Source organism: Nesoenas mayeri, assembly GCF_963082525.1.
Source record: "Nesoenas mayeri genome assembly, chromosome: 6".
NCBI lineage: Eukaryota > Metazoa > Chordata > Aves > Columbiformes > Columbidae > Nesoenas > Nesoenas mayeri.
The window spans coordinates 41,925,022-41,949,410 of NC_137545.1; the positions used below are offsets into that span (position 1 = coordinate 41,925,022).

Below are 24,389 nucleotides of genomic sequence, written 5' to 3' on the forward strand. Positions count from 1 at the left end.
TGAGAGCTCTAAGGTGAGAAAAAGCAGCTCATCTCTGGACATCAAAATAATATGGAAGCGATGAGGTATTTGGAGCACTATAGGTGTTTGATGAAGGGCTTTGCAGACTCCAGTCCATACCGGCGCAGGGAGCTCTGGATGGATGGAGGACTGTAGCTTTGTCCACTTGGAGAATTTGGGATTATTCTTTCCAAGTGGGATGCCTTGTTCTTGCTCAGAGTTGTGTCCTTTTAAAGTTGGCCAAACCGAACATGAGGAGGAACTTCTACAGCAGATCAGCATCACAGGGCACGCGGTTATCTCATTTATCCTGAGTAACTCCAGACCTACGGACAGGTCTGTGATACAAATTCTGCACATGGGAAGCCCCATATTTTGCTGTACGCAGAACTTCTTTGACACTCAGTCCATGCGGAAAGAGCACCATGCTTGACTAAGGAAACATGAGTGGGTATGAGTTTGTTTCTGAAGCGTTGTGTTTGTAACAATAACTGAATCACACAATCCCAGAGTGTCAGGGGTTGAAGGGACCTGGAAAGCTCATCCAGTGCAATCCCCCCATGGAGCAGGAACACCCAGATGAGGTTACACAGGAAGGTGTCCAGGCGGGTTGGAATGTCTGCACAGGAGACTCCACAACCCCCTGGGCAGCCTGGGCCAGGCTCTGACACCCTCACCGGGAAGAAGTTTCTTCTCAAATTTAAGTGGAACCTCCTGTGTTCCAGTTCGTACCCATTGCCCCTTGTCCTACCATTGGTTGTCACAGAGCCTGGCTCTATTCTCCTGACACTAATCGAAGTTACTTTCTCTCGCCGGTTGTTTTTATTGTTAAAACGTGTTGGTCTCAGCACGGCCGCTGACGGAGCTCGGGGCTGCGGGCTCCGTCCCTCCATCGCCACACGGGCCTCCCGCCCCTGCCGCGGGGGGACCCTCGGGCTCTGTCACCCCGGGCCGGCCGGTAGTGGCGGGGGACGGCGCTCCCAGCCGCTACCCGCCCCGGCGCCACTTTCTCCGCTCGCTCCCGGTGACTCCGCCCGCGGTGGGGAGACGGCGGCTCCCCCCTCAGCCCCGTCCCGCCTCGGCCGCCGCGGCCCCGCCAGCCCCTCAGCCGCCCGCCCTCGGCTGCGCGCGCAGCGCGGCTGCCCCCTCTCTCCTCCCTCCTCTCGCCGGCCGCCCCCCCCGCCCGAGCTCTCGCGGTGGCTGCCGGGATCGCTGGCCGCTTTGGTTAATGTCCGCCATGTTTGCCATGGCGCAGGGAGCGGATCGAGCGAGCCCGGCGCGGATCTAGGGCTGCGGGGCGTGCGCTGTGAGCTACGGGCGGCCCCGCGGAGAGCTGTTCCGGGGCGGCGGGACCCTCCATGGTGGTGCGGGCCGGGTGCGGGAGCGGCTGGAAGGCGGCGGCGAGGCCGCACTGAAGGCCCCCCCGCCCGCCCGGCCCCGGGGTGTTATTGTGAGGGGGAGACAATGAGCAAACTCTCCTTCCGAGCCCGGGCGCTAGACGCCGCCAAACCGCTGCCCATCTACCGCGGCAAGGACATGCCCGACCTCAACGACTGCGTCTCCATCAACCGGGCTGTGCCGCAGATGCCCACGGGGATGGAGAAAGAGGAGGAATCGGTAAGGGAGCCGCGCAGGGGGGGCACCATTGTTTATCAGACACCCCCCTCCCCTCACGGGAAATAGGCCATCGGCATTCACCAAGCGCACTACGCACGCTCCCCACCGCGGCGCTGCACGGTTCCGACGGGGCCCTGCGCAAAGAGCGCAGCGTAAACTGCTGTCCGGCGCCGTAAGCGGGCCCTGCTCCGCCATCTTCTTTGCGTCCCGACTCGCGAGTGTTTTGATTAGTGGCGGTGGAGGGAGGGAGCGGAGGGGGGGAGGCCTTTACGCCAGCGTAAGGAGGAGGAAAGCGCAAGGCGCGTCTCTGAATGAGCGGGCGGGCGCAGTTGGCGCAGAGTGTGTTTGCCGCCGCTTCGCTCTGCGTGGAGCGGGCGGGAACCGGCGGGGCCCGGAGCGCCCGAACGGCAGCGAACGGGACGCGCCGAGTGTCGCTGTCACAGCCACAAGGCTGCAGCCACCAGCGGCGTTTTACCCGCTCTCTCCCCGCTGGAAGCTTTTGAACTGCACTTTGTGCTGAACTCCAGCTTGTCCCCGTGTTTGCGAGTGGCTTCGCCTCGTAGAATCATTGAGTGTCACGAGTGGGAAAGGACCCGCAGGGATCCATCCGTAGGGCTCGTTCCTGCGCTGTGGGAGATTCTCGGCACTTGCAACGAGTCCGTGTGCTGCTCGTGCTTCTCCAAAATAGATATTTTGCGCTGCGTGGTGCACATCAAATGTCAGATGTATCGGCTGGTCGAGTTGCATTAAGCATCAGGCTTCTAAGCGTTAATAATACCGTTTCTAAATAAACCAGCGCTTGTTAAAAATAGATATGTGATGCTTGTTCTTCTTGTAGCGTTATAGGGAGGGGGAAAGCTTTTGTCCGCTTAAGATAAGTTTCTGGGGTTTTTGACAAGCAGCACTTTGAAGATGCTTGCACAGAGTTCTGGTGTCGTTTAAATGTGCAGTTTTGTCTTACTGACCTTTAGACATCGACTCCCGTGCTCCTTAGGGTTGTGTGCGGCTCAGACACAGGCTGTACGCGGCTCAGACAGGGGCTGTCGCCTGATGTGTCTGTGCTTGTGTGCAGAGCCCATAGTGGATGCACCCTCAAGAATTTCTTCAATGAATCTGTCTCCGCCTCAGCCAAACCTCGATGCTGGGGATTGGCTTTTCCGAGGGTTCAGCTGTCAGAGGAGGCTCCGTGCTGTTCTGATAGGTTTTTCTCACTTGATTGTTGATATTAAAAGGAGTCTGCTGTCTTACCCCTCTATTATTATTATTATTATTATTATCATTATTATTATTATTCCCCCTCCCCTTTTTTTTATAATGTGTAATACCCTGTGATCAAAACTTTCAGTGCTACCCAAAGACTAAATTTCTACTAGAATCCGGAAGCATATTTAACAGAAACAGCAGTGTGGTACTAACGAAGCAATCTTGGAGAGTAATTTGGTTTTTCTCAGTCTTTGAAGTCTACTGTGCTGTGTTTGCATTTAATGTTTATAAAATATGGCTTGACTTTAAAAATGATTGTGTTATTTTGATAAAGCATGTTTTAAATAAACTAATAAACTTGTTGGAAATGGAAAATTGCTTTAAGGGTTCAAGCAAGCTACTTGTGGACTGCTTAGCTGATTGTGGAGATCAGATTTATACTTCAATAGAACTGCTTTAGTGTTGTACTAGAATGTTGCTTTTCTGTAAGAACGAGGCTTATTTTCTCTGCCCTGAAATGTGGCTATATTTGATATATTATGTAATAGTCTCAAAATGAAATGGTCATTGAAGCAATACATAAGCATAGTGCTAGATGCATCAACCAGACAAGATTATAAACTGAACTGTTAGTAGATTGTTTAGATTATTGCCGTGTAGTGACAGTTTCATTCACGGAGTAGCCGTCTTCTCAGTGTTGCACAAATAATTCTTTAATGTAAATTTTTGTGGTAGTGGTATACAACACCCTTCTAGGAAGGGCTGTCGTAGATGACGGTCCTTAAATATTTGAGAAGTATTTAAACAGCTTTTATTCATAGCAAATATTGTTACGATCAATTTGATGTATCCTGAAAGGGACTTTTGCAGGGGGAAAGTGAGACCTACATTTTCATTTCTGACATCTCAATTACTTGAGAGTCTCAAGGGCTTTTTTTAGCCAGGCTTTGGCCAGGGGTGCATCTTGCGAGAGGTGTTTGAAGCATCAGGGTAGCTGACGATTCCTGTTTGCTGTACAGAGACACAAAGCCTGTTTCTCTGCCCGAGTACCCACGTCCCTCGCTGTGCTGCCCTGGGTGAAGCCTCTTGTAGTACAGCCCGTCCTGGGCTCACGGAGCATCTTCCAGGGCTATTTTCCCTGAAAATAACTAGGTATTTACAGATTTGCAAGATTGAAAACGATTAAGATTGACATGTCTGTCTGACTTGTTCTTTACAACGTGGTTTTGCTAGTACAGGCATGTGATTTGCTTTGTTCATGGTTGATATTTTGTGTATACAAAAGTGCAGCTTTTGGTCCTTTTGTTTTTAATGTTTGGTTTGTGGGTTTGTGGTGTGGTTTTGTGTTTTTTTCCCCCCACTAGTACTATTGTTTGGAACATAGAAGCATCTTTATTTGACTTTTTATTTGATCTTGATGAATATTCTGGAACTAATTCTATAAGTATTTTAGAGATAGATATCCACTTATAGCATTTTCCAAATCAACAACTCATTTCCCTCACCTGGAGATTCCAGCTGTGAAGGAATTAGGCTTCTGGTCTGTAGCATGTTTATGTTAGAAGGTGCTTTTAATTTACTCTAAATTAAGCCTGAGGAAGAAAACTGTCTGGGTTTGTTTGTTTGTTTTTAACTCATGTAAGAGAGAAATTACTATGAAGCAAAAGCTTAATGTCCTTTTGAGAGCTTCAGAAACTGAGCAGGGACACTTTATATATATTCTTTTTTCTGATGAGTGAGAGTTTATTTTCTAATGCTAATGAATTGTTTTGGCTAGAAGGGGGAAGAGTTGCAGAATAGATAAGCCCTGGTTTTGTTTCTCTTCGCATAACTATGTGGTTTTAATTAGAATATGTGTTACTAGGCATGGCTGAGTTGCACTTTGTAGGGGAAAAACTCCTGCTCAATAATGAGGCAAATGCAGGCTAAAGGCTTTCAGAAGTAAATTTACTTGTGTTGTTAGGAAGCTAAAAGCATGGTGGTAATTGATGATACCTAGATTGCTGGGTCAAAGTTGTCTGAACGTTCGTCTCCAAATTCTTGTTTGAATATACATTCATTTACAGCTCAGCTTGACAGCACATGGCAAGGCGGAGGTTATAGAGGAAAAAGTGCACGAATAGCGAGTTAAGGACATGGTTTAATGTGATTAAAATGCTGACAGAGGATGAATGAGAAGTGACTTCCATTGTCAGTCCTTGAGTGATCACCTCAGGATGCTCTTTCACTGATCATTAAATATTATGTTCAATTTTGAGTATTTTGACAGGCTAGAGGTAGTTAAAGTGAAGAAACTTTTTCTTCCTTTCCCTTCTGTTCATACTCCGTCCATCTTTCCATTCATTGGTCTGTGTTGTAACCCTGGGAACTCCAGGTGTTCAGCATCTGGCTTTTCAGGCATCCTGGAGCTCCTGATGCTTCTGAAGCAGCATATTCATTCTCCTTTTAAAGCAGGAACCATCGACTTTGCGCAAGTTGTAGATTTTTTTTGTTTGGATTTTTTTTCTGATATGGTGTAACACACTTAATATGTTTGCTGATACAGTGAACTAGAATACTTAAATCAGGAGGAATTTGAAATATATACATACACCCAGAGATATAATTAATGTTATGGCAATGCTTACTTCTCTTTTTAAAGTTTATGACCCAGTCCTACTTTCATGGTTTTTTGGTACGTATTCTTGTGCCCAGGCTTTTTTTTTTTTTGTGTGATTTCTGTGCATCAGATCGAATAATAATCACTTAATCTTCTCTTGGAGGGGCTGCATCCTGCATGTATGAGCATAAACACATTGACATTGGCTGGGGACTTTATGGGTGCTCTGCTTTTGCCCCTGTCATCAAAATGGTGCACATTTTACAGATTATATGCTTTTTTTTTAATACATTGCATTAACTGATAGTGCCACTTTTGTATAAGGAGATCAATGGAGTTTTTGACATATTACAGGTAGTTGTCAACACAGAGGGAGTTAGTCTTGTTTGATACATATCTACATCTTGGAATTGTGTGGAGTGCTACCAGCTTGTTCTCTGCAGTGAAATCAGGGTTTGCAGTTCAGTGGCGAGTCTCTCCCCTCCACTCCAGGCACACCATCACATCTTTTTTGGGAAGCATAAGTCTTTTAAGGTTGATTTTGTATGTGAAAATGTTACATATAGTTGTTTTCATAGCATGAATGGATTTTTTTTCTTTTAGTCCCAATTTAGCAATAATTATTCATACGGAATGATACTGTTAAACAGTAGGTGCCTTAAAACAACAATTAGCTTAAATTTCATGATGATGATGGTATTTTCTTTTAGAGAGAGATGAAGTTCTGATGTTTGTTGTGCTGTCAACACCCATGACTTTTAGGAAGGTGCTATAAAAACGCAATGAAATGTTCCAAACTTGCACAGAAAGGGCCACTGAAGGGTGAGGCTGGCCACTCCAGAGCAACCCTTATCAAATGTGTGAGGACTTAGTTAAGCTCTTGATCAGAAATACCTGCTACTGTCTGGTGCACTCAGGTTTAGGTTTAAAAACATAAATGTGCATAAATGACTTCCCATGTGGTCAGAATCTGTTCTGACTTGAGATTTTGATGTTGGATGTGAGTTCATAACCTGTGGTTGAACCCTCAAAGTTTCTTATAAATGAGGGGCTTTGTAGAACAGAAGAGAAGCCAGGACACCAGTGTGTAAAATAAAAGGTCAACAGAGGATAACTTTAGTTTAAACTGTGCAAATAGTCTGTACAACAAAAATCCCTCAAAAAGGCCTAATGAAAGTTCAGGTAAGAAACTGAAAAGATTTTACTTCTGTGTAAAGCCAAGTGAAATCAAGACAGCAGATTTTCCTTAGGAAAGAAATGGGGTTTGTTTGATTAGAATCAACTGGCTTATGTGTTGGGGAAGTGTAATTCCCAGTGGAAATTTATTTCTCAGTTTGAGTTCGTCTTTGTTTATTTACATATTTTGGGTATGTTTGGAGACTGCTGCGATTACTGAAGTGTGTTTGGTAGTAGGTGTTATAATGCTGTGTTGTAATCTTTATTTATGGAATTTTAAACTTCAGTTCTGTTTATGAGACCTCTTCCCCTGCCTTCAGGTCCTGCATTTTTCTCCTTCCCTTTGCAGTGATGTTCCTCACAAGTGCGTATTTCCCCTCCATTATTTCTGTTTTCAGCTGTGATCCTCTGTCCTTCCTGTGCTTTCACCTGCAAAGTATTTTTGTGGCTGTCAGAAACTTCCTTTCAGCCCAGTGCTGGTGCTTTTAATGTCCCATTTGGCAATGGTATATCAGACTGAACACCAAGCAGGTTGGATTGTGTTGACTTGAGTGGGGATGAAAATAAGGCATGATGAATGTGAACCCCATTTAAATGTCAGAGTAGCTGAGCATAGTGAACTGTTAAACTGAGTAGCTTTTGTTTTAATTAGTTCTGGCTGTATTGATGTGGTTGAAGTTAAACAATGCAAAGATTGGCTCTTAAGTCTCAAGATTTATCAATTTCTTAGGGCTCATCACACCTACCAGCTAACCCAAAACAACTGCTTGTGAGGATAGGCTTAACCTGTGACAAATATCAAGTAGTTTATCTTGGAGCATGTTTTCAAGATAGTGGCTGATGTGGAGTAACTGTGGTCTGCAGTGAGTAGGGTTGGAGTACTGAGGGGCACTGGAGGGGCGGGAGGAAGAAGAAAACCCACCATGGGGAAGCTGAGCATCCTGTTCTTCTAGGAGAAGTGGCAGGAGCATGTGGGTTAGAAGAGTTGTGCATGCAGAAGTGTGACTGCCCTGCCTTTGGTGTCATCCTGAGGTTAGATGAGTTCAGCCATATCTTAAAACCACACTCCATTTAGATAAAGGTGCATTTTTGCTGCAGGCTACAATTGCGTGCATGGGGTCACTTAACACCGGGCCATTAAATCTGTGCTAACTTGTTTGGGTCCATGGCAGAGAACAATGGTATCTGCAGGGATGTTAATTGAGAGTCACGTTAATTAGGAGTCAGGCCTCGGTTAGGCAGGAGCTTTCCCTGATGGGTAGGTTCCCCAGCTGAGCTGTAACTCTGTGGTGAAAGATCAGGAGAACGTTTTGCAATCTGCCTCTCTGTTCTCTGTCGCTCAGCTCTGGAACATCACAGATGGAGGTAGCGGGTTTTCCTTTTCCTTCAGTTTAAGAAAACCTCGGGAAGAAATACCTTGGGCAGCTTCAGTTGTGCTTTGAATTCTGTGGTGCCAGATTTCATATTGCTCCTGCTTGGCAAAATGGTGCAGTAGTCAGCTTTGGACAATTTGGGATCAGTTGATATGTCCCGTGTGAATAATGTAGATCAACAGACCGTAGATCTGCCTATATTAATCTTGGTTTTAATTATTTCTCTTAAGAAAGATAATTTTGTTTGATGCTAGGCATTCAGAACGTTATTTGTCATTTATTTTGCCAGCAAAGCTGTGCCTTGTTTATACTTATTTGGACAGTTATGCCTTAGCATATTTATCGTTCTAACTGTTCAACTTCTAAAGAGATAAATAACACATTTAAATGGGCATAAACAAAATTGCAGTTAAATCTTAGGTGTTGCAAAAGCCATTGGTGGTGAAGGTTAACTGTAAAACTGAAATTTATGTGATTAGTGAAGAACTGAACCACATCTGAATTACTCTGTATGAAAAAGAGTACGAAGTAGAGAAAATGAAACTAAAAGTAATATCATTATAGACTGTCATAATTTCATGTTTAATGTTGACTGTTTCTGAGTTATAAAAAGTTGAAGTATTTTGGAATATATTATTTTAAAGTTTTTATTTTAAGCTGTTTTGCAAATTCGTACTTGTTAATACGTGATAAACACCATATACAGTGACTGAAAGTGCTGGATTAGAATACTGTCAGTGTCCATAACAGAGGTCCTTTAAATATAAGGGAGCAGAAGTCTGCAGGAAAAAAAATACCTGAGTTCTTACTTTTCCTAACTTATTTTGGTGCTATTCTAATTGTGACTAATACATTTACACCAATGAAATGCCTAATCCTTTAAGGTAAAAGCTGAGATTACCACACCTGATTCTCAAACAAAAAGAACAAAGCCCCCCCTTTTTCTAAGTTACCCTACCTTTAGGGCCGATTTCTGGTATCTTTTTTTAGTATAACATGATGGATTTCTGTTTTATTTGTCGGGTCTTCAGCACTCCAGGGTTCATCATTTTGGTGAGGGCATTTGTTTTAAAAAGTCTACGCAGTACAAATTCCCTGGTATTGCTGTGTGTGCCTCAGTTAAGTAAAAATCCATAACAACAACTTTGGATCTCTCTCCTGGGAAGAAAACGTTACACAGAAGTCAGCAGGTTCAATGAGTAGCGCAGTGAGAGAGCGAGAGAGGCTGTGAGCAACTGGTTCTAAAAGTTACACCTCAGACTTTCTGGAAATCGCATCGCTGATGAAGGTGACATTAAGGGGCTCATTGGGTACCCAGACTCTTGGTAACTTCAGTGCTAAGCCACTAAGTTCTGCTGTGACCACAGGAACTTATTTTTAGTGCATATCTTCCATTTAAGCCACTGTGCGTGTTCACACCTCTTGGTCTGTGTAACCAGCTAGCCTTTAGCACCAACGAAAGGAGACCCCACTTCCCCTGGGTGGCACGGGTGAGAACTGGTGGTGTGAAAGACCAGACCTTTAATGTTAAGGTAACAGAGTTTCTTTGCTAACAAATGTCATAGAGCAAGTAACCTCTGATGTCTCGGCCCCGTGGGGCTCTTGAGTGGCTTCAGGTGAGGTTTGTGCTGTGCTGAAGTTGTTGGAGGATGCACATCTCCACCATCTCACACCACTGTGCTGCCTTTCCCAGCTCTTTGTGGCCTCCCCACAGGGAGACAGGTCCTGTGGGGAACTGGTACCAGCTTCTCTGGGAGGATTTCCAGTGTCTTCCCTCCTGGTGACTCTTCTCCCCTCTTCTGGAAGGAGTTTTGTGACTTGTGGTCACATAGAGGTTTTGATGCCTGGAGCTGGGAGTTAAACTGAGTTCAGATTCTGTGTGTATTACTGTATTTAATAAAGAGGAAAACTAGCCGTTGTGGAATCTCAGCCTTTTAAAATACATTGTGGGGTTAATTACATGAAAAACAAGAGAAAGGATTTACCTATGTAGGTGTATACCTTTCCATCCCTGTTTGACTTGGGAAAATCCAGTTATGCTAATTGAAGCAAACTGTTAAGAAAATAAAAAGTTATTCCTCAGATGCAGTTTGTCAACAATCTTTTCCATCTGAGGTTGCAGTTATTATATGGTGAGTGATACAAACGTATCCCAAGGAGCTAGATGAACAGCTTTCTATGTCTTTTGAGTAGATGTTACAGGACTTGTAATAGCTTTGTCCTATGGTTATGGAAAGGAGTCTGGGGGGAAAAATGGTCCTGCTTTCCAGGAAACACACAGTTCTCATCAATACCATATTCAGCCTTTCCAAAAGGAATTTTTAATTATTCCATTTAATTGTTATACTATAACAATAATTCTGGTTTTAGTAACTCATTTATAGTCAAGTTGTGGCAGACTGGAAACTTGTATCATTAAACGTAGCTTTAAAATATAGAATATAGTGATTAGGATTTTTTTGACTTTTCATAAACAGTGACAGTTTTGTGACGATATGTTCATAAATAGCAAACAGTCATTATTTCTGGGAATGATTGTCCATGCTCTGATGCATGACTACTGTCCCGCTCACTAGGGTAATATTTGGGAAGTCTCACAGTTGTTTCATGTCCATTATTACGCAGGATGATTGAAGTTGCGTTGCTTGCTTTTTCTGGATTAAACTTGTTTAGAAAAGTTTGTCTTTTTTTTTGCCAGGTTAACTAAAGAAACACAGAAATGATTGTGGTAATCCCTGGTCATCTCCCTTCCCTTCTACTTCCGTCAGTGTCTCACGGGCCAATTTCTGCTGTAGTTGCTTTGTGGTGCTTTAAATTGGCTTTAGTCAGACTGACAGAGAGGAAATGAAGGATTTTTTTGGGCATTTTATTTGGTCCATATTGGATTTTTTTCATTTAGATACGCAGCCCCAATGAAGACACAAAGTGGCAGCCAGGGCTGTGGGCTCAGGTGTTTGGTGGCCCTCGTGTTGTATTGTTGAAGCCTACATTAGCATTCTGGAGAGAACGCTCAGCTGGTTTGTCTGTAATCGAGATTATTTATGTGTAAAGTATTCACAGAATTACTGTCTTTGGTTTTTAGATAGAATGAGCATTGCTTTCTGAAATTACAGTGTTTAAGAACTGGAAAAGGGAAGAAAGTTACAGAAAAGTTGGTGGCTTTAATTTTTTTCTGTTGACATATTAGTTCACTCATTTCTGAACTCCTGGAGTGACTTTAAAGTAGCAAAATAATAGAAATCTTACCCATTCCAGGGACTTATGTGAATTTTTAGGGCAGAGTGGTACAATTCGTTTCACTTTGCTGCCGCCTCTTTGAGTTGTCTATAAGAGCAGCCTACCATTAGTACTTTTTTTTTGGCCTGTAGTCATAATCCAGCAGTACAGAGGGCTGTGCAGAAGTGTGTGGCAAGTGGTTCTTGTGATTATTAAAAAAAAAGGGTGGGGATATCGAATTGGAAAAACATGATACGACCAAAAGTGAAAGTGAGAAGTGATTCCGTGAGCCCTTTCTGCTGGTAAGGAGGTAACACGGGACCTTCTGCTTCTTCTGGGCTTTCTTGAGCTTCTTTCCATGGAGAGGCAGAATCCCATAGGGGAGCCAAGAGGAGTTTCAGTGCTGTAAAGCAGCTTTGCTTTGGCTGCGTCTGTTTGGACTCAATATGTGAATTTTTGTTGTTTGCCCAGCTCTCTGTGTTACTTCACAACTAATAGAACCTTTAAGAGGACAGTGTGTAGAAAGAGGAAACAGATCTGATTACTGAACAGCTTATTTCTCTGCTGGATCGATAGAAATTAATATGTGATCAGCTTTGTTAGCTTACTAGAATGTTTGCTTTTCAAAATCAATTGGAAAAGAATGAATCCTTCTTGATAGAAAATACCCAACTCTTTCTGCACTGAGGAGGATAAATATCCATTGGCCGTGTTTCTTTGTGGCAGTGAAGGATTGAAAGGGTTAACCACGGAAGAAAACAGAAGATGGTGCTTGAGTTTACGCTTTTGTCATGGAAATCTTTATAAAAAACCAAAAGTCTTTACAAAGACATGGGTAGGGTTGTGCAAAAAGGGTGCAGACAATAGGGCTGTGGTTTTAGAAGGTGGGAGGCTTTGGATCAAAGGAGCTTTAGAGCTTCACGCACTTTTTTCTCCAAGTGTTCCCAACAGGAGTTATGACCTGTGGTTGAGACTTTGCAAGATGACCCTGCGCATTTCATATTAAAATTCTATACTTTTTCCTTCTGAATCTCCTTATTAAATATAATGAATCAGTTAATTTCTATTTCCTAATTAGACTAGAACGTTAAGCAAATAGGTTCTCTAGGCTTTAGTAAGTGTTCCTTGTATTCTTCACTTTAGTTTAGTTCTTGATTGCAGGTAGGCTGGAAGGTTGGCCCTAGGTTGGCCTAGAAATAGCTGCTTTTGAGTAGGTAGAGCTGTTTAAATTCACTTTTCCATCTTTCTTACAGCAGTGCTGTAGAGTTAATGCCATCTGTCTCATTAAGAGAGTTGATTTTAACTCTGCTGTGGTATGTTTTGTTTCCCTTAAGTCTTGGTAACGTCAGTCAAGCCATTTCTTTCATTGCAGTCTGCAGCATTGCAAATATGTAAATGGTGTGGTCTGAAGCTCTGCAGTGAAAGGGCTGGCAAAGAGGAAATTATTTTCTTAGAGTGAACTGTAACATGTTTCATTAGTTACTATCTCACAGGGTAAACAGAAATATTAGTGAGTGAATAGAAGTGCTGCAGTAACCTTTTAAAGAGTTGTAGCATTGCTTGTATGATGTCATTTGTAGGAACAAAGAAGGGAACAGATAAGTTTAGCCCTAAAGCTTTGTCTTCCAGGGTGTCTATCCAACACAGAATTCCTCATTACAATTTCATAATTAAAGCAGCGATCAGCTTTTCACGTTGAGGGTGGTATTCAACCATAGGCATCTCCGAACATGCTCATCCAAAAAACGAACACATTTATTTAAAGTATGCTAAACTATTTCAGAGAAAGCACTAGGAGGGGTGGCAACAGAGAACTTAAAGGGTAAGGAAAAAACCAAACTGGTCTTTGGGATCCAAGTGCTCTGTTTTGCAGCAGCAGGATAAAAGGAAATTTGTTGCTAAATACAGTTCTAATGGGTAAAAATTTTTTTTTGTATTGATCACTGTTTCCCTTAAGCTTAACAAAAACAGTCTTTAGCAGAATGTTACCTATTGGCTTATTACTATTGAACTGTCTTTCATGGTGAAGAAACTCCCAGATACAACATTAGGAAGAACATGAACCTGTGGTATTCCAGGGATGTAAGGACATAGCATTGACAGTACTTTGCTCTGATTCGGACTTTGAGCCTTATTCTGAGCCTGTGCAACCAAAGCTATGTATTTTTAGGTACCAGTCTTGCACGACTTTTTTTTTCCCCACCCCTTCTGGGGAAAAATTAAAGCAAGGATTGCAGTGTCTCAGTGTGGGTTCAGAGGTGTGATTTCAAGTCTGGTTCTGGACTGAAGCTGCCGCTTGCTCTCTGTCAAGCCTGTTGTGAAAGGCTGTCAAGTCCTTTGGGTTGGGGCTGCACAGGTGGTGGTGTGAGACTGCTGGGCGCCGGGTGCTCCTCTGTGCCGCTCGGCAGGATGGGCAGCGCTGAGGAAAATACACAGATTATATAGAGATAGTGACTTGAGCGGTTTGCTGTGAACTGCTGGCAGTATGGTTACTGTGCAGTGAAGGTCCCTGCATGGCTGAAGTGCATCTAGAGAGATGCATCTTTCACTTAGAGAGTGATTTTGTTTTAATGCATAGATAGGCTAAAGCAGCAGAATTACATATAATAAACATTTAGATACTTGTAATTCTGTTCTACTGTTAGTTGAAGCAATAGGACTGTCTAAGCTGTATTTGTTTGGAAGTTTTCAGTCATACTAGTGAGAAAGGTTTGGATGTGCTTTCTAAGGAATTAGCGGGTAATAACTGTTTGACAGGTACTCCTTTTTATTCCCATGGCAGCGTGTTCTGTTTGCTGCCCTCAGTGTTTCCTCTAATGTTCAGTTATTTTATATGAGATCTTTTTATCTCTCCTGTTTCAGAACGAAGTACAGGTTAAAGTACAGTATATGTCTTTCAAAACCATACAAAAAGGTGAAAAGTAGACAAAAAGGTGTATTGGTGTACCAGTTACTACATCTATCTCTATAAAACCTTTTACAGGTTTAATAAAGCCATTTGATTAGACCAACTTTCTCCTCAGTGTTTGTTTAAACAGAACTGTTTCAGGAGTTAGAATTTTTATTTAACTTCATTTTCAGCAGAAATATTTTTCCCTCATTTTAACAGTTACGTGGCTTATCTGTCTCTTGAAGCTCTGCTGTTTGAGTGACAGTGATACTGTGAAGACTTGTCTGTTTGAAAGCTTTGTTATGCTTGAAGGCTTTTTAAAGTAAAGTGAGTACTAACACTTATTGTCAGATTTTCCTTGGGAATTGTGTATATGCTCACTAACAGTGTCACAAAAGCTGAGGATCTGAATTACACATCTGTACTGTTTAATGGGCTATGGAGCTGAAAGGTGTTTTGAATTTTGGTTGGTGTGTGTCCTCCTTCACTACTTCTGCAGGTTAAACTTTGTTTACCCATTCATTACTGAGGCCACTGTGGACCAGCGTGGATTCTCTACAAGTTACTTAATTCCGTTCTGGAAGAACGTCTGGCTTTGTTTCATTTTGGGGATGTGGTAGGAATATGTAAGTTGGTCAGTTTTGGTAGGTTGGCCATGTAGAGTCCATCTTCAGCAAATTTGTTGATGATCCTGCAGGAGGAGTGGTTGGTTTGCTAACAGTGGAGCATCTGTGTTTGTGGATGCTGAGAAACTTGAGGACTGGCCCAGCTGAAACATTCGAAGCTGAATTTGATATAATGATGCTGTGCATCAGTATGTGCAAGGGACAGTGCTCCTCCTGAGTCGGTGCTGAGCCTGCTCTTGGGATGCTCGTTCCTGTTACTCTGCTTTCTCCAGGTTTCTCAAAGATATTGAGAACCTGGAAGATAATGTCAGTGGGTTGCCAGAGTGGCTAAAAGCTTAGACCCTAGCTGCTCTGAGGAGAAGGAGCTGCTCTTGTTACCTCTGGCAGAAGAGGGTTTGTACCTTACTGAAACAGGTTACTTAGAGGGGCTGTGCAAACTGGGGATTTTCAGGACTTGTTCAAGTTGTGGCTGACCTATCTAGCGTTGGAGATCAAGGTCTTCAAGTGGGAGCTGGACAGATAACCTCCGTGAGTCCTTCCGAACAACATTTGTGATACTCTGTGTACCATGGTGGTAATTGCTAAGAGACAGCTCTAGGGACAGCCCTTGAAAGCAATACAGTAATGAAACACATTTTATTTTAGTTGAATTACCTACTCAGTGCTGTGAAGCTCTCCAAGACACATTTTAATGGTGGAGTGACAGATTTACTCAGTATATAGTAACTCAAGCAGATCACACCAGATATTTGATTGCATGCTTGTCTTAATTCCAATAGTGTTCACTTGGGAGCCTGATAGTTTGATTTAATGTTGCTTCATCTGCTACAGGAGATTCCCCAAGCTGCTCTTCCAGTCACTGATTTGTTATATTCTAATTTTGCAGAAATTGCATTATTTGCGTTTCTGCTAGATCTTAATATTTAAGAGGATGCAGTTTGTTAAATATCATTTACATATTTTTAAAGATTTGCTTTAATTTAATCCCCTTTTTTAAATAATGTTCTGTAGAATTAGAGAGGAAGAAATCCTGTTCTTGAGAGATTTCACCAAGTGTGTAGCACAGAATCTCTGTGTGCAAGACTCCCATGGCTGCTGGTTCTCCTGCTTGTGGTGCTGCTGCCCGAGGCAGGACAGTCACTGGTATTAATCCTGGGGAGAAATACCCCAGACAACCAAAGGAGGAGATAGAGTAGCAAAGTCTTTTGTTTTTTCTTTCCTGTTCAGAACAAAGACTTTATCCAGCAGTCAGGGCTTTGGGAATGGCCAGAAGATATAACCTGAAGCCCCTGGAATGGGCACGCAAGGTTGCATAGGTCTGTGACAGAGCTGAGCTTCCATTTCAGATTCATATTCTGTTGTTTCATCCTCTCTCCCCTAAAATTTTGGAGGCTGAAGGCAAGAACACTGTGGTGGAGGAGAACAGTGAAAGGAGACAGAAACTTTCAGGTTCTTGATTCAACTAGAGACTAGTAGCTAATCCACTGGGAGGGAGACTGCTGTTTGCTTGCTCTGTGTTTGACTTGCACGATGGGCAACTCATGTCTTAACTGTCCCAAGTGAATGGGCATAGTGATCTTAGATCTCGTCCTGGTGAAGACAGCCACTATTTACTGGACACACAGAAGGCAGCATGTGCCAGCTTTGCTGTTTGGAATCCTAGCACGAGACATTTCTGTCGTGGTTTAAATGAGCAGAGTGCACTGGGGGCTCTGAAGCAAACACATGCGCTGCAGAGCTGCCAGCCTCTGGCCCGAGGAGAGGGGCAGCCGGGGGGAGCAATTATCGTGACCCTTATTTCCCTTGAAATGGTTCTGTAGAAATTGTGACTTGTGTCCTGTAAGAGTAAAACGAAGCAATACCTGTTCAGGGAGTCTGTCCTTTTTGAGTGTTGTTCTGTGGCGACTGCTCTTTCTGTTGCTCTTAACCAGCTGAACTTCTTCAGAAAACAAGCAGGTAAGAATTGCTGGGTAGACAGGAATGGTGAAATGAGCTTTTCTTTTGATTTCAATCTGTTGCTTACAATACTTTTAAGTACTCACTATGCATCTGTTAACTGATCTTGCATAAATTATGACAGATTTTGATGGGTTTGACTAATACCAGCCCTAATATTCTACTAAGGCTATTTTGTTTAGTTTGGATGTTTGACTTTTTCCCAGTCTGGTAGAAGGGGTATGCTAGTGTCTGAACAAAGGGCTCTTTTCATCTGTTTGTAATCCTGCCGTGCATTCACTGGAGATCGCTATCAGTTAGGAACCACACTGTATACTAAACGATGGAGATGATGTCTTCTCCTGTCTCTAAGCTGGAAGCTAGCATCGTGCTGTCCTCTAAAATACAGGAAAGCCTCAACTCTTTTATCTGTGTCTCCTGTAGAACACCAGGACAACCCTAGGAGAAAAGGATGTCTGTCTTTATATGCACTTCTATGTACTGATATCTAAATAAACAAACTCTTAAATTTTCCTCTTGCAGGAACATCATTTGCAACGGGCTATCTCAGCACAACAAGTTTTCAGAGAAAAGAAAGAAAGCATGGTTATCCCAGTCCCTGAAGCGGAGAGCAATGTCAACTATTATAATCGTTTGTATAAAGGAGAGTTTAAGCAACCAAAGCAGTTCATTCACATTCAACGTAAGTTAACAAATGTTGGTTTTGTTCCTCCCTGTGCCCCTTATTTAAATTGAGTGTTCTTCAAACAGTCTTGAGGACAAAGTTGCTACAATATTCAGAAAGTGGGAGGATTCAGAAATCCAAGGGGGATTTATATATGTAAATTCCAGTTTCTGTTCTCAAGCTCTGGAAGAATTTAAGGTTGAAGGTAAATATGAGGTTTTTCCTGCTGTATTTGTTTATGGGCTCAGTGCTTATTCTGTATGTCCGTGTACGATAGCTGGGAAGCCTTAGCCTGGCTGTTGATCAAGCTGTTCTTCCCTAATTCTGAGAGAGAATAACTGAACTAGTCAAGCTGCCTCCTGGCTGCTTATACTAGTGCAGGGATTAAAATGGGGGTTGTCTTTCTCGCTGAATGAGTCTTGGATGCCTGTTAACTCAAAAGTTGTATATAAATAGAGATCAATAAAAAAGAAGAGTGTTTGTAGTGAGATCGGCCTTCATTCTACTGATGGTGACAGAGTTCTTGAAGGTTCAGTTTCACCTGTACTAACAGAGGGGTTCAGCCTATTGACTATAGCATGGATGTGTTCTGAGCTATGAGTAACGTCTAATTTTCTCTGTGTTTTGCTAACACTGTAGACTTCCCTTTCTGTAGGGAACTCAGCTTATTTTATAGATAAAAGGAAATATTCTTTTGCACAAGCTTAGCTTCCTATATCTTAAAAGATCTAACAAATTAATATAAAGTTGTAGTTAATTATAGTGGTCTCTGGATTAATTATAACATATTTTTGGTTAATGTTCTGTTGACAAGCGACACGCGTTTATAGTTCAGTTGTTCCTTGGCACACAAATTCTGTTTGTCCTTTGCAGCATGTGGTTCTAAGAGGTTATTTTGTGACTTGGATTTATCCCAGGAGTTAGCAGAACCTTAGATTCAGTCATCATGGGGCCTTGTCGGTCCTTACGGTAAAGCACAAATTCAGTCCTGGGTTCTGCACAGAAAACTTCTCTCATCACCCATTCATGTTTTTGGTTCGTGGTCCTCAGCTTTTAGATTTGGGGTTTGTGCAGACAGCGTAGATCTCACTGAACTGCACCTTGTCAGGCAAAGCATGTTCATAACCTGTTCCTCGCACACTTTGTTCAGCTGCCTTAACAAGAGGCTGTTGATTTGCCTGTAGATTTGAGCAGAGAAAGCATTTTGTGTGTGTGTGTGCCTTCTGCTTATAGATGTAACTGAAACTGAAGTTAGACAAAGATTCTTGAGCCAAAGATATGTTGAAGATCCTTACATCATTTCTCACCAACATGGTGAAGTCTCCTATTTTTTCCATGTATTTGCAAAATAAGAGGTTTTTGGAAATGGCATGCTCAGGATCCTCTGATACAGTCAAGATCATACTGGTAATGTGAAATGCAGTATTTCTCCTTAATAGAAGAAATAAACCTGCAAGCAGGGCAGGTTGAGTTAACTGAAATGAAGCTGCTGAATGAGGAATGTATTTTATTCTTTTCTTGGTTGGGCATTGCCAGAAACACTGTAAATATTGTTCATAAACATGTCGAAAAGTGTTAAATATATTATGCCAAAATGTTCTTTGTCTTGTTGAGACTCGCAGTGTTTCTGGACAGAGTTACAGAAGGTATTTGAGCTGGAGCTAAACAGCAGATACTGCTCCAAGATAATTGTTCGCACATATTTGGGTTGGAGTAGGTGTGATACAAGACAGCTTTATGCTGTATAGACAGCTTGGAAATTATGTTTTAGAGCTTCTAAAAGCACAAAGAAAAACAATGCTTACTTTGGCCAGGGAACTTACGTAAACTGATAGTTGCCAAGAGGCCATGTACTGTAATCCACACTTATTGGTGGTACTTTCCTAGCAAACGATGGTTTACTGTTTGTCTGGTAGCCAACGATTTTAATATTTTTAACTTTATGAGTATAATACTTTTATTTGGACCAGTAGTTCCAAGCATGTGAGGCATGGAATTAATGAATAAACAGAGTTCCAGGTATTGGTTGGCCTAGGTAGCACCAGCGCAGGTGACTTTGAATATAAATCAAAAGCCTTGAACTATTCTAATTATTTCAGTGTGCTTCATAATTTCTCAATAATGTTTTTAGTTTCAGTAGCATGGAGGCGCATTGTAGGTTGTTAGCATGCAGTGAAGAAAATATGTTAGTACACTTGTACCTGTGCTAGAGTTACAGCTATGTGGATTTAAGAAAATTAGTGTGCCTAACAGAAACAATAAGAATGGAGCAAAAAATATATTGTTAATACATACGGATTTTACCAATGTGAGTATATAAAGGGTAATGACACCAAACAAATGCTTTAAGTAATGCACACATTTTGTTCAGATATATGTTGCCCGTTTTGTACTCATTGTGTGTTCCACACTTCTAGAGGGTGCTGGAGCAGGATCTGGAGATGTAAAATGGGTACTTGCATGATCCCTCCCCTGCCGAGCTGTTTTGGTGCAGGTGGGGAGTGTTGGAAGCTCAAGCAGACCTGCCATTGAGCTGCCGTTCTGCTGCTTTGTTGCTTCGTGGGTATCATTCCCGTTATGTGGTCCTTCAGGTGAATCTGCTGCCATCAAGATCGACATTGCCTACTGCTTTCGTACTGCTGGCACCTTTCTGGTGGCAGTTGTGTTCACAGGGGAGCTAACTCAGGGAAGGAGTCTGGCAGTAAGCTTATCTTTCATTTTTTGTCTAGGTGGACCTCCATATTTATCAGTTTTCTGTCTTAGATGCTTGGATGATTGCTGGTGTTGGCACAAGCTGGGCGATATGAATGGGGCTCGCTGGGGAGGGGAGCTGGTGGAACTGCTTGTTTCAGTGGTTCCTCGAGCCTGTGTCAGCTTAAGATGACTGTGGGACCACAGCCGTAATTTAGTTAGCTAAATGAAATTAGCTGATTTAGTAAAGTTAAATCCAGTTTAATGTAACCTAACCTAAAAACAAATTACAGTTCTCTAAGTTAGTATAAGCTTGGTTCCTAGGGTAGCTCATGTAATCCAGAGGAAATCCTTCTGACAGGTACTTCTGCCAGGAGTGGTTGAAGTGGCAGAGCGTGTAAACTAGGATGTTGATTTTGCAACAGCAATTAGCCAGCCAACAGGTTATTCGTTTGTAAGAGGTGAAGTTTACGGGTAGGATCCCTGGGGCCCTGGCCAGCAGTGCGGTGTAGAAACACGCCATGTGGAGAAACACACAAGTGTTGGAAAGCTGGATTCATCAGTCAGCCACAAGAACCTCCCAGGAGTTACCAGGATTGGTTGTCTTTAGAACACTAACTAGTAGCAGGTTGTCTGAAATACGGTGCTTTCTGTGCCTGAGCCTCGTTCTTCACTAATTTTGCAGGCGTGAATGAGCAGTTGCATCTGTTGCTATGGCAGGGGCAGAAACAGAGCGTGGTGATGGATAGTTCCATCATGCAGCACGTAAACCACCTGTGTCTTGTGATGGCTTCTGAAGCCAACATGCTGCTGTACTGGAGGCCAGCTCCAGGAGGAAAAATGGCTTTTTGTGGAATCAGTGCAGTTCACTCAGTGCTTGGGAGAGGAACAAAACTGATGATTGAGGATGTCACTGAAAGTATGATTTAAAGAGCAGTGATAGACAAACTTCAGGGAAGGAAGACATGTCGGGGAGTGTCCCAGAGCTGTGGCGAGCCAGCCTTGCATCTTTGGTGCAAGATGAACTCCGGATGGCTGCATGTAGCAGTTAAAGGAAGAGCAAGAGCCTTGCATGTCCTGAGACTCACAGACCTCCCCAGGCTGTGGGGACTTTGTGGCCTTCCTGTCTGCATAGAAACAGGAGGTGGAATGCAGATATTGCTTCCATTGCCTCAGTGTCATCAACCTGCAGCCTTTTGTAAACTCCCTTTCTTTGAAAGTGAACTATAGTGATATCTGCAGGTCATGGCAAACAGCATGAGAAGCATTGCTGGCAAAAGAAGGGCATTGTTCCAAGGTGTGAAAAGCTGGGTGTGTGCCAAGAGCTGCTGCTGTTCCCATAGTACCAGTGTCTTTTTGTTTAAGAAAACAAGACTGGATTTATTTGATGTAACTTGTTCCTGGCAGGTATATGTTGGATACCTTTTATCTTGTCATTTTGATTATTTGTCAAAATATTTTTGCAAAGTTGAAATTCAGGGTGTATTTGGGTTTGGTGTGGGTTTTTGTGTGTGTGGTTTTTGGTTTTGTTTTGTTTTTTTAAGGATTACAGGTTTTTTTTTTCCGTTTTTCAGCAGTTCATTTGTTTTTTGTAAGATCTCAAAACAACTGCTAAGAGAGCTGATGTTTTATCAGACTGTTTAGTACTGCGTAGGAAGTTCGATGGACTTGACAAGTTACTTCTCCAGTGGTTAACAGGGGCAGATGAACTAACATAACAGCCACAAGGGGAGGTTCCCCTTTCTTCCCTGTTCCACTTCTGGTTGTGTACAGCCCTGGGTGTCTCACTGGTCCTGATGCTTACTGGATGTCTCTGGAAACTGGTGAGGCTGCTAATGGTGAGCAGTGGGAGACAGGGACTCCCTGCTTTCCGCTGAGGTGACCATAGGTGGCTTTAGATGCTGGCAGAGGCAGCGATCTCACCTTCTCGTCACTAATATTCACCATTTGTTCCTGGAGATGGTTGGTCTTTTAAGTCGCTTGTTGATGGAATGGTTGGGCTTTTCTTTGCTTCTTGTTGCTCTTAGTGTCTCCTGCTGGTTGCATCTCACTTCAGCCTGTCTGGTCTTATTCTGAAAAAGTGGTTCAGGAAGGTATGTGGCTCAAAAATTTTCGGTGATGCCTCTTTCCTCTTGGAAATGAAGACAAACTTAGTGGTGCTGCTTACAGCATATGGGTGCATGGCATCGCGTCTCTGTCACGGGGATCCTCCTGCTTGCTGATACTCTGCTTTAGAAAAAATGACTTGGAACATTCTGTTTGCTGGGGATTACTGAATGATATACTGACAAGTAGTAGGTTGACTTTTTTGGCACAAGATCAACATCTGTCTGAGGGTCAACAAGCAGTGCCTTTTCTGGACTTTGACAGATTTCTGTGCATTCTTACATCACCTTTGTGAACATGGTTAAACACCTGCTTTATTGTTAGGAGAGCTCTTCCAACATGATGGGAATCTCCGGTCTAGAAAACTTCAGCCAGCTCCCTTGGGCAGAGTTATTTGAATGTGGTTTTACTGTGTACATTAGGACTGTAGTCATTTTGTAGGCTCTGGGGATGGTCTTGGAGTGAGGGAAACTTGCAATTTCCTTTCTAGTGAAAGTGGCAATTTATGCTTAAGAGGTCAATGAATTACAGATTGGAGTGCAGGGGAAGTGCAATATTGGGTATCGTTCCGCAGAAGTGTGAGCTGCTGAGGTTGGACTGGACTAGGAGGGCTCTGAAGAGTTTTGAAACTCCGAATGGCAGGTGGAGTCAGACACACTCAGTCCACATTTGCACAGCGATCAGTGCTGTGTGAGAGAGCAGCTTTTCCCAATGAGGCAAAGTGGAGTAGAGTTAGGTGTGAAGGCTCTGGCTCTGATGGGACAATTGACCCTGTTTCAGTTGATGAGTGACGCGATGCATTATTGGGACCACACAGGAGAAGCTGGAGCGAAGCCGAAGGTGATACGTGCATAGCAGGCGGGTTTCATCGAGCCCAGCACTGATACTTGGCAGCCAGTTTGTTGATATTTGGCTGTTCAAGTCTTTGACAGGATCGTGTAGCAGTCACCCCAGGCACTGGATCAGTCTCTCTTAAGTACACAGCCCTGTCTGATGGTGCTTTTAATACAGTTTTACAGAACTGTGAATTTAAAAAAAAAAAATAATGGTGTCAGTTTTTATCTTGGAACTTTCAATCCCTACAGACTGCCACTGGAGAAGCAGGATCCAGTGGTGTAAGCTGTAATTTAAGTCTAATATACACTCGTTAATTGTTAGAGGTAGTGCTGCAGGTTGCGTGCCCAATGACAGTGCCATGAGACTTATATTATTGAATTAATATTATTAATAGTTTCACTTAATACAGAGTTAGAGCCCATTATTAATGTGCTGCAATAAATTTTCAGAGTGTATTTACAGTGAATCGTTCTGCCCGAGTGGTGGTGTCAGAGGTAGGACGGTTGAGCGCTGTCTCTTGGGAGAGGTGGCAGTTTGCAGCTGAAGTGGTGCTGAACTGCAGATCAGCACTTCTCAGGTGGTTCTGAGGCTCCATGCACAGCCAAAGAGATGAAATGCGGGGAGTGGTTTAGCTAATTCATTGCCTTGGAATACAGAACGAGTGGTCTTGGGCAGGTCTGAGATACAGAAAGAATGAGCTACTTACCAGCTGTTTGGTGACTGTTCAGATCATGGGATAGAAAATACTACAGTTTGCTTTAAAGATTTGTGGGTTTTTTGGTAGTATTTTTCCTTTGCTTCTGGTCTGCCAGGTTTTTGTTTTAAGATGCTCTCAAAGCACACAGGGAAACTCAGTAGTAGAGATTTGAAGTTAGTGCTCTGATAGAGCCATGAGTTAAGAGCATCAAGTTAAAAAAGTTCTACTTGTCTAATAAGAACAGAAGATATTTTAACAAGCCTTCACTGCTGTTAATACAGTAACTTGTTGATTGAATTATTTGGAGTGTTGTAGTTAGTATTTCACCTCTTCAAGGTTTTATGAGGTACAATTAATGTTTCATATTAAGAATTCTTACTGTTGTGTGCAGTTTGCTCAGACCTTCCCAATATAGTTTCTGCTCCATTCTCTCAGGAATTCCTTCTGCTTTTCGTAGGGCCAGAAACTTTGTGTAAGTGTGGAAAATGAGTATTGCAATCTGTAATAAAGACACGAGCTTTGTTGTAAAGTTAGGAACTTAGTATTTGAACAGTATGGAGGAATATTCAGGTTCTACATCTAGGAATGAGTTGGGTTTGGAGAAAAAGTAACAATTCCCACAGCACTGGTCTGGCATTTTTACAGCTTATTGCACAGTTATATGAAGAAAAAAAAGAAGGAAAAAGCTTAGCCTGATAAATATTTTAAGGCTCTAGGTTTGTTGAGCTATTTAAAAAT

The 24,389-nt window shown here is 42.7% G+C and overlaps 1 protein-coding gene across 1 annotated transcript in view; it reads left to right on the forward strand.

Annotated features, from left to right (window-relative positions):
• Window positions 1-1,240: 1,240 nt before the first annotated feature.
• Window positions 1,241-24,389, forward strand: part of EPC2 (enhancer of polycomb homolog 2) — a 45,423-nt gene continuing 22,274 nt past the window's right edge. The window contains exons 1-2 of the mRNA XM_080346319.1: window positions 1,241-1,617; window positions 17,179-17,338. Of these exons, the coding sequence (XP_080202445.1) occupies window positions 1,465-1,617; window positions 17,179-17,338 (313 nt within the window). The 5' untranslated portion in view covers window positions 1,241-1,464. The remainder of the gene's footprint in view (window positions 1,618-17,178; window positions 17,339-24,389) is intronic.